Here is a 10,076-nt window from a genome sequence, read left to right as displayed (position 1 = left end):
GGGGCCGGCACCGGCTGAGGGGAGCGGGGGGATCCGGAGGGACCGGCACCGGCTGAGGGGAGCGGGGGACCCTGAGGGACCCTGAGGGACCGGCACCGGCTGAGGGGGGATCCGGGGGTGCTAGCGCCTGAGCGCCCGCAGCTGCAGGGAGGTGCTGATTTACGGACTCCAAGTTGAACAGAACCCTGTGATCCTCCTCACTTCGTCATGGCCAAAAAGGAACCAGCCCCTCCGTGGTGTTTTTCCGCCGGGCTTTAGTGAGGGACGCGTTTCCCGCGGGCTGTGGCGCGGTTCCTTGGCCGCAGCCGGGTGGGTTTATCCCCGTTCCTTGCGGGGAGCTGCCATCGTGTGGCGGAGCTGCCATCATCCGTCGCTCCGTCCTGCCCGGCACGGCCGCCCCGCGGCTCGGTCCCCGCGCCGCGCCAGCTGCCGCCTCCCCGCGGTCACTTTTCACTGGCTTCATCCCAGCGTTTGCGAGTCCAAGATGGCATTGAATTAAACAAACCAACGCTAATCACAGCCCCACTGTGGGGAGAGATTCAGAGACTCTATTTTCAAACTAGAGCAGCTGCTGAAAGCCCCTTGGCATGACCATGGGCAGAACTGGCATCTTTCAAACCTCAGATTTTTGGTACGCCAGCCCAGACACTCAAAGCTAGATAAATAGCTTTTTTCAAATACTAGAAAGGCTTTTGTCATCCTGTTAAGTTCTCAGCATTAGTGGAAACCACAAAATGACAGAGTAGTTGGGGTTGGAAGAAACCTTAAAGACCATCCAGTTCCATCCCCATGGACAGAAAACCTTCCACAGTCAAGTACATGTAGGCATTTATCCACAGAAATGGGGAAATTGAACCCCTTACCCTATTCTGCATTTCATAGAAATGAATAGAAATGAAGTCTAAGCTGCTTTCCACAGGTGCTGGGGCTGGGGCAGTTCCTCCCCAGGGCAGCACTGGAGCTTCCCTGCTGGATCTCCCCAGGGTTCCCTCAGCTCTGTCCAGCCTGGCTGGGTGCCTCTGGATGGCAGCACCTCTCTGGGGTCAGTGACACCTCAGGGCACCCTGCCCATGGTCCGGGGTATTAATTAATGGTGATGTTAAACAAAATCAGACCCAGCATCAACCCCCAGTGACCAGCCTCCTGGCAGACTTTGTGCCACTGATCCATTGGATTTCAGTCCACACATCTTCAGCTTCTGCACCCTAATCAATCCACAGAAGCTCTGATAGGAAGTTTTTATTATTATTCTCACAGGGTTGAGCTGTGTTGGTGTCAGACAGTGCCATGTTGGTAATGACAGCAGGTTTAGGGAGTTACATCCAGAAGAGGGCTCAGTCCATTCACTGCCTTGACAAATAGCTGAATATACCAACAGTATGTCTTAGGAAAACTTACAGTGGGGCAGTGTTTTACACTTAAAACCACAGGGAGTATACTTAAATATACTAAACATATTTAAATTACATAAATGAATATATCTGTATTTTATACTTAAAGCCACATGGCAGACTCAGCTGGATACCAGAACGCCAGGTCGTAGCTGTTGGCTGGACTTGGGGATCACCTCAGATAAATGTGTTATGCCCAAGTTCTGGAGCAGGTGTTTTCCTCTCCCCAGTAAAGGAATCCACAGGTAGGCCTTTAATTTTCCTCAGCCAGGCTTTCCTTCTGGCTCTTTGTCTTCCGTGGGCTTTGCCTGCTGTGCCTGATGCTGAGCTGCCCCAGCTGCCTCATTCAGCTCCTGCTCTGCTGTCAGGAGCCTGAACCCGCTGTCCCTGAGGGAAGTGTAGGCACAGGAGGGCTTTATTCTCCTGGGAGCTCCATTCCTCATGTCTGCAGCTGAGCCAGGCATTGGTTGGATCAGCTCTGAAGAAGCTGTGCAGAGATTGATGAGCTGATGCCCATCTTTGGGACCAGGAGTGTCTTTCCCAGGGCCACGGGGTGTTTTCCTTTCTCCCAGCGAGCCGCAGAACTTGGGACGTACAACACAGGGAGCAGGGATGGAGGATTTCACAGCGGTGCTGTGCAAAGAGTTCTCCAGCCTGAGCCGCAGCATTTTGGTTTCAAAGGGAGTTGAGATTTTTGCCATGGCCAGTGAGTGGCTGTGCAGCCTGGCACGCCGGAGCTGGGCTGCCCGCTCCTCCTGGTGCTGCAGGGCCGTTCTGGGCACCGGCAGCTCGCTGGGGCGCTGCTGCTGGGCTGCCCTGGCCCTCGCAGAGAGCAGGCTGGGGTTGCGGCTGCCTGCGCCGGCCTTGCAGGAGCTCTGCAGCGTGCCGATTGTCAGGAGGAACTTGTCAGGGGACATGGGAGACCTTGGGTCTCTCTGGGGCAGCTCACACTCCAAAGTGGCCTCTGCCTCCTCAGGTGCAGGGGAAGCAGAGCCATGTTCAGCTTCATCACCTGTAGTCAAAACAGAGCAACACATTTGGGGCTGAGAGGCTTTCCCACACACTGCAGAGCACAGAGTCAAACTGAGCTGGGAAGGACCCAACAGGATCACCCAGTGCAGCCGCTGGCCCTGCCCAGACCCCCAACAACCCCACCCTGTCCATCCCTGGCAGCGCTGTCCAAAGGGTCCTGGAGCTCTGGCAGCCTCGGGGCTGTGCCCATTCCCTGGGGAGCCTGGGCAGTGCCAGCACCCTCTGGGGGAGGACTTTTCCCTGAGCTCCAGCCTGACCCTCCCTGGCCCAGCTCCAGCCATTCCCTGGGTCCTGTCTTTTACCAAGCAGAGCATCAGTTGGCATCTGCTGGCCTGGACAGCAGGAACCTCTTCCCAGCCCATCACTTCATCTGCAATACTCAGTTTGTGGCTGGAGGGTTTGTCATCACACTGCATTGAATAGCTCTGACTAAAAACAAAATAACATCACTATGTTACAATTGAAAAGGTGCCTGTTTCTGGGCAGTTGCCTTTCCCAGGGATGGCAGATCCTGCATGTAGGTGTTCTCTCACTTTCTCGGGTGTTTGCAATGAATAATTCAAGCCCTGAATCAGCAGTGTGTTTCCAGGCCCACCAGCTGTGCGAATATGAATACTACTACTGATTTCTGTCTTACTCAGTTGGAAAATGACAGTGCCTATCTTGAGAAATGTGTTGAAGTTACACCAAACCCTTGTAAAGAGGGAGAAAGGTTTCACAGAAGCCTAGAAAATGACAGAACCATTGAAATGGAACAGCACATCTGCTCTTGACAACAGCAGTCTGAATATTGGCTGGGCTGGAGGCAGTGGCTGCTTGGTTTGTAACTCAGTTTAGAAAAGCCAGAAAAGAAGAGGCTCAGTGTGATACCTTTGGGTCTTCCACGGCTCTTTGGTCCCTGGCGAGATTTTGGGGGCTTGTCTGGAGCTCGCTGCTGCTCTGCACTGGTGCCCTGGCGCTTCCCCTTCTGGGACCTCCTGTCCTGCTTCGGCATCTCCCTGTCAGCAGGGAGGGAATAGTCCCACACCACCTCCTCGAACTGGAGCAGCAGCAGCCTGCTGGGGGAGTTGGTCACCACCCTGCAGGAGGGAGGGGAGAGCCGTAAAAGCACAGGAATCACAGACAGAGCAGGTCCTGCCTGAGGGGCAGCACAAACCGCAGGGCCTCCAACAGATCCGAGATCATCATCTCTCCTGGAAGGAGCAGCAGCAATTGACCCCATCAATCAGACACCGCACATTTTAACTTGTGCTCTGTGTGAGTCTCTGGTGCTCTTTTCATTCAGCTCCATGGCAAAATCAATTTGAAAATAATTAGGATGAAAATTTCCAGCAGTGGACAGAGCTAGATCAGAGTAGTGCTAAAGGGTGGAAGTACCTAACTTCCATATTCCATAAATACCATATTGTCAGGGTCATCTAAGTGTGGATTGAAGGGCTGTGCTGGTCTGGTTGGGATGGCATTAATTTCTTCATAGCTCCCCATTTATTGCTGTGTTTTAGAGCGTGGCCAACCCAGCCCTCAAACCACAGCAATGTTTTACCCATTGCTTCCACAGAAGCTGGGAGCCACCTTTAGTTAGAGGTGCAAAAGTGAATGAACCTGGAAGGATTTCTCGTTATTGGCCTTTACAAAGAGGCTGTAGGTCAGGGAACAGGCAGGGACTGTCAGGTATTGCCTTGATTTTCTAACCTCCTAAGAATTTCTGAATTCAGCTTTACAGTTGGGTCTGTATCTTCATCTGTAGAGAAATTGTACATTGCTGAAGAGACTAAGGAAATCTTTTCAGCCCTGTGAACTAAACCAGGTTATTGAAGCAGTTAATAAATAGTGGAGCCCTTTAAAAGTTATTTGTGAGAAGGAAAAACACACTGTTCCTTAAATTTCAGTGTAATCTACCAAATTTGGGCCAGAGCCTGCTGGCAGCTGCTGTCACCCACCTGTTTCCTGCGACACAGAGAGCAGACACGGGGTCTCCGCTGCCGCTGGGCTCCAGCACTCTGAGGCAGGTGCCAGTCAGGAAGTTGAATATCCGAATGCATCCGTCAGCACAGCCGCTGATGACTCTGAGGTACAGGAACTCCAGGGACAGCACTTCCCTGAAAACACACCAGGCCCGTTGGCACTTCCATGGTGCTTGCACAGGGAGAAATGGTCAGCGAGCTCCTTCAGCCTGCAGGAGAAGCAGAGCTCTGGCCACAGCAACAGCCTGCACTGAGGAGCTGGTCAGGACATTGCAAAGGTCTGACAGAGCCCTCTCGGATCACTCCATGTCCAAACCAACAGCCCCGTGCATCCTGCCACTGGAAGGTGTCCCTGCCCGTGGCAGGGGGTTGGAATGAGGTGATCTTTAAGGTCCCTTCCAACCCAAACCATCCTGGGATTCTGTGATTCCATGCTCCCCATAGCAACCATATGGTCGTGGCCATCTGCTGCATTTGAAATTTCAGTTTTATGTCCAGGAAAATCAATGAAAACCATACGATTCTCCAGTTTTCACAGTTCTAGGTACAATTTAAGTCTGAGAGGATGGCGTAACACGCAGTTGGTCAGCATGAAACTGGGCCACCTCTATTCCTGCCCAGGTGATGTGACACCCCATGGCACACAGCGGGGGATCCTTGCAATATTGGACTGTGCTCTGTCTGCCTTTAGTCATGCCTGCTTGTGATAAAGGGTTGTGGGTTTGCATTTCAGGTTGTTCCAGGTCTTAACTGAAAATGCTGCTTGTGACCCCAGGGTGCCTGACAGAGCCTTTGAGATAAAGACTGGTGCAAGTGGGGATATTTCAAATCCTCAGACTGGTAGTTAAGGCATTTTCTGGTCCTGTAAGGGGCACTTTTTCTGTACAGTTTCAGTCTACTGTTGAATGCAACTTGAAACACATCTGATTCTTACTTGGGATGGAAGAAAGCTATCAGGCATCTCCTAAATTTTCCCAGCATGCTCCATCCCAGGGCATATCCATCACTGCTCCCTGTGATGAGGTGCCACTGGTCAAAGGACAAGCACAGAACTGGGCCTCGGTGCCTCTCTAATGTCTGCAAAGTGAAAGAGGAAGATGCAACACAATCAGTAATCTGGGTGTAAATCTGTCTGAGGTGTCCCAGGACCCCAGCCTGACATGGTTTTATAGTGTTATTGTACCAGTGCCCCCCATGGATAACTGTGATTGTTTTATAGTCACTGAAATGTTCTGGGCTGCGCGCTGCTGCTGAGCTCCTGGCATGGAATAACATCCCTTTTCCATCTTTATTAGATGGGATTATTTTCTTTTTTAGAAAGTCCTTGGCAAATGCAAAAAACTGTGATGAACTAGCAGAGAATGGTGACCATTTAGCACAGAAATATCCACCCCAGAGGAAAGTCACCTTGATCAGAGCCCCTGTCTCAGCACTCCAGACCTTCACCAGCCCTCGGTGACCCCCACTGACCACGTGGGCTCCGTCCATCCTCACTGCCCCCACAGGGCTGCTGTGCATCAGAGTCCTGAGGCATTTCCCACTCTCCAGGCTCCACACTGCTAGGGCAACAAGGAAGAGAATTGAAAATGCATCTGCCCCAGTGATGAGTTTTGGGAGTACAACATGCATTGGAAAATACTATTGGATTACAGTCACACCTTGTACCTGCAGCTCTGTGAGGAGCTGAGTGTTGGCTTAAAAAGCATAATTGCATGGCAAACAATTTAAATGTGAAGTCCAGAAAAAGCACATCTTTTTCACCTTTATTCTATAAGGAAACATCTGGCAAATCTGAAAGTTGATACCACTTGCCCAAGAGTTGGGATGGCATTACAGCCACAAAGCCATTAATTCTGAATAAAAGCAGAAATAATGAGAATTTAGTCCCTGACACAATCAGAGACTGTGTGTGCACATGTCCCCAGGTGTGTCTCACAGCCTTCCCCCTGTGTGCCACTCCCCCAGCCCCCTGCCCATGGTTCTGCAGTGATTCCCTCTGGCTGGGGGCTCCCAGTGCTCCTGTCCCTCACCTTTCCCCATGCCATCCCAGCTCCCAGTGCTCCTGTCCCTCACCTTTCCCCATGCCATCCCAGCTCCCAGTGCTCTCACCTTTCCCCATGCCATCCCAGCTCCCAGTGCTCTCACCTTTCCCCATGCCATCCCCAGCTCCCAGTGCTCTCACCTTTCACCATGCCATCCCCAGCTCCTGACACCAGGTGCTCCTGGTGGGAATGCAGGCAGGTGATGGTTGCATAGTGACCCGTGAAGGTTCTCACACAGGCCCCACTGTGAATATTCCAGCACCTGCAGAGAGGAGAACTTCAGGTTGCTTCCATGTAATTCCATTATTATTTCCTATTTAATGTGCCCAACTCTATTCCCCACACCAGGTTAGAATCAGGAGCTGTTCCACTGAGGTGTCAGAGCAGTTGCAGTGGTCAGGTCAGGCTCAGCATTAACGTTTTACCCTGTCCCTCCCTCTCCCCTCACTGTGGCAGGCTGGGTGTCCTGGCACAGCCCCAGCTCACCTGATGCTGAGCTCCAGGCTGGTGCTGCTGAGCAGGATCCCTCTGTCCTCGCGGAGGCACAGGGCTCTGGCAGACCCAGTGTGGCCGTGCAGCAGCAGCTCCTCCTTCCCTCCCGGCACACGGAGCAGCCTCAGCCTCCTGCTGCCAGCAGCCACCCAGTCCCCACCGCTGTAATGGGCTCTCCTTGTCCTGTCACACCTGCCAGGGACAGTGCCTGGCTGAGCTTTAGCCAGCTGCAGGCCAGGCTCAGCACTGCCCTGCCTTCAGCTGGGTATGGCGGGCAGAGCTCTGCCGGTGAATCCTTTGCAGGGCACCACCACAGCCCCTAAATCTGCACATCCCCCTTGGTTCAGGGTGGGCAGAGGGGCGAGGGCTCCTCCCAGCCCCATATCCCTTGGGCTACATCATGGAACACCAACCCTTATTCCTTTAAAAACAGCTTATCTTGGCACCTTTATTTAAAAAATTGAGATTTCTTAATACTGACGCTGAGGGACCCTTCTCCAGCCATCCAGGAGGATCACAGGCAATGGAACAGCTTTCCTAGAGCTGCTCTTGGTCCCACAGCTGGGCACTCTACTCACTGCTCCATGAGGACACAGGTCTTGTAGGGGCCACAGAAGACATTCCTCTCTTCCAACTCAATCTTGTCAGTTTTCAGTTCCCGATAGGCTTCGGGCAGACCCAAATCCTCTGTCTGGTAGCAAGAGAAATAAGGAAAAGTAACTCAGAGAGGCAGGAAAGCAGCATTATTTCATAGTATTGAACCTATCAGCTCTAGGGATGAGCCCAGAGTAAGGAAAACCAGAGTGCAGCAAGACCCTGCCTAGTCCAGGGTTGTTCCCAGGCCGTGTTCTGTGGCATAAATGGAAGCCCTGAGAGCTGCACCCTTTATTCTGAGGGAAGAAGGCCCCTGGCCCCAGGATTGTGCCATGACTGGGGACACACGGGGATGGGGCACAAGTCTGGGAATGCCTCCCGAACTCCCTCCATGTGGGAAGGTGCTGAGCAAGCCCTGGTCCCTATGAACTGCTCAGGCAATCCAAAGGCAAGAATGGGAAAGAACGAACCAGTTCCAAATCCACTGTTCTGTCTCCCACGAGCTGTCCTCTCTCCTCCCCAAACACTGACATGCAGCATCCAACAAACCTTGGATTTACGCCTCTTCTTCTGCTCCTTGTCCTTCACTTCAGTGACCTCACCCTCATCGTTTAACTGGGGAATTTGCACATCGACTCTTTTAGCATAGTTTGGCATGGTTTTTCTAGGACACAACTCCTGGAATAAACCAACAGAGGCAGGAGTTACTGCAGAGCCCACGCTGGCAGGGCGTGCTGCTGCTCTCCTCGGGATGCTGGGGCTCCCTGCAAGGCTGAACTGCACACTCTCATTGAGACCTGGCTTACGTTTAGCACTCTATCTACCTCAGGTTTAACTTCTGGTGAAAAATATTTGCTTTTTATTATTTCTTCCAAACTCTAGTCTTAAGCTTTTAATAGGCAGCAAAATTTTGAGCTCATCTCATCTTTGGCAGGCACTCGGTTGATTCAGAATCCAAACCCACTGAGATGGGAGGCTCTCAGAACACCTCGGTCAACACTCAAGATTCATTTTTAGCCTGTGGAACCTTCCTTGAAGCCTTTTGTGAAGGCCAGCACAGAGCTGAGTCCAGACTGCCTCTTGGGGGAGGCTCCTTCACACCTCGCTGTGCGGCAGGTCCTGCTGGCCAGGCCAGGCCTGTCCCAGGAGTTCTGCATTGCTGCGCTCCAGCCATGGCCCCCAGCTCCTCACAGACCCCTTGCATTTCCCTTGCCCTGTGTGGAGCAAGTGGAGCTCATTCCTGAGCTGCCTTGGCAGCTGTCGTAGCTCTGCCCAACCTCCCCAACCTCTGGAAATTTTCATTGTGACCAAAGTCTGCTTTCCTGAAGAATGTTTGGATGCATTTTTAGAGTCTCAGGCTCTGTAAAGGAGACTAAAAGCTGTTCTTGTGACAGTGTGAAATGTCACCTGGCTTTGCTCTGCAGCTGGAGGTGGAAGGACCATGGCAGAGCTGGGGGGCAGCCTCTGGTATAGCAATTTCCATTTAACAGCTTGGGCAGCAGCAAACCCCCTGGTTTTAAAGTGCAAAATAATGGCAGGAGCCCAGGTGTCCCACCTGCATCTGCAGGAGGTTCTTCTGGACTGTGCTCTGACACTCCTTGTCCTCCCGGACCCTCCTGACCAGGAGCTCCCAGTGACCATTCACAGCAGAGCAGGCATCCAGGGATTTCTGATCCAAAAGCCCTGGGAAGTTAAAGGGACAGCTTGGCTGATCCCCTCTGGAAACCATTCCTTCCCCTTAGGGGAAAGCCCTGGAAAATCAGAGCAGCTTTACCCAGGATGGCCATGGACAGCTGGAATGGCAGGGCACGAGTGAAGTCCTTGGGCTGGCTGCCATCAGAGCCTGACGGGAGAGACGCAGGGGCCATGGTGACATCTGCGCCAGCTGGGACAAAGGTGAGCTGTCCCCTGTGTCGGGACCTTCCTGGCAGGGTACTCAGTGCTTTGGGGCCAAAGGCACGTTCTGGTGCTCAGCCACCTGGAAAACAGAATTTACATTCCTGAAGTGCTCGAGTTTTGGTGCCATGGACAGCACCGCTGCCAGCAGTGCCCTGGAAGGGCTGGGTGGTTTCTAACTCATCCCTTTGGCTCTGTGCAAGTCACAGCAAAGCGCTGGGAGCACTCCTGCTCTGCAGGGCACCTGGCAGCAGCGGCGGCTGAGGGACAGGCTGACTTCTCTTCCCCCTCTCCCCTGCCCTGGGTGGTGGCGAGGGCTCCTTCCTTATGGAAACAGCAGGGAATCAGCACGGGAGGTGGCAGCCCCAGGATGGGCACGGGAGGTGACAGCCCCGGGATGGGCACGGGAGGTGACAGACCCGGGGGATGGGCACGGGGCAGCACGGGAGGTGACAGCCCCAGGCTCCAAGGGGCACAGCAGGGCCACTCGTGCCAAGGACATGGCACCGGTTTGCTGAGAGCAGGGGAAAACCTCTGCCTTCAGCCGCTCCATTTCCAGCAGCACGAGTACGGCTGGAGCTGTGACATTCAGAAGGAAAGGAAGGGATTCCTCACCCTCCTCACCCTCCCCTGCCCGGGGCTCCCCGCCACCGGCACCGGCACCG

General features: G+C 53.3%; 2 protein-coding genes across 2 annotated transcripts in view; both read right to left on the bottom strand.

The window, feature by feature from the left end:
• LOC106631979 (Golgi apparatus membrane protein TVP23 homolog B-like) overlaps positions 1 to 209 on the bottom strand; it is a 5,307-nt gene extending 5,098 nt beyond the window's left edge. Inside the window, exon 1 of the mRNA XM_031062707.1 lies at positions 202 to 209. Coding sequence (XP_030918567.1) covers positions 202 to 209 — 8 coding nt within the window. The remainder of the gene's footprint in view (positions 1 to 201) is intronic.
• A 1,445-nt stretch (positions 210 to 1,654) lies between these two features.
• LOC102043322 (F-box/WD repeat-containing protein 10-like) lies at positions 1,655 to 9,383 on the bottom strand. Its single transcript, XM_014309854.1, has 11 exons — positions 9,290 to 9,383; positions 9,071 to 9,198; positions 8,065 to 8,193; positions 7,500 to 7,612; positions 6,916 to 7,113; positions 6,570 to 6,691; positions 5,795 to 5,943; positions 5,322 to 5,464; positions 4,364 to 4,522; positions 3,294 to 3,502; positions 1,655 to 2,403 (listed from the first exon to the last, which is right to left on the bottom strand). The coding sequence occupies exons 1-11, from the start codon at positions 9,381 to 9,383 to the stop codon at positions 1,655 to 1,657; spliced, it is 2,193 nt and encodes a 730-aa protein (XP_014165329.1).
• Positions 9,384 to 10,076: the final 693 nt, after the last annotated feature.

Source organism: Geospiza fortis, unplaced genomic scaffold (assembly GCF_000277835.1).
Source record: "Geospiza fortis unplaced genomic scaffold, GeoFor_1.0 scaffold485, whole genome shotgun sequence".
Lineage (NCBI taxonomy): Eukaryota > Metazoa > Chordata > Aves > Passeriformes > Thraupidae > Geospiza > Geospiza fortis.
This window is presented reverse-complemented; position numbering and strand designations above follow the sequence as displayed.

Coding starts and splice junctions, on each gene's coding strand:
- LOC102043322 (XM_014309854.1), bottom strand. CDS start 9,383: ATGGCCCCTGCGTCTCTCCCGTCAGGCTCTGATGGCAGCCAGCCCAAG. Junction 7,613..8,064: donor AGAAGAGGCGTAAATCCAAG/GTTTGTTGGATG, acceptor TCTTGCTACCAG/ACAGAGGATTTGGGTCTGCC. Junction 3,503..4,363: donor CTCTGTGTCGCAGGAAACAG/GTGGGTGACAGC, acceptor TCCCTCCTGCAG/GGTGGTGACCAACTCCCCCA.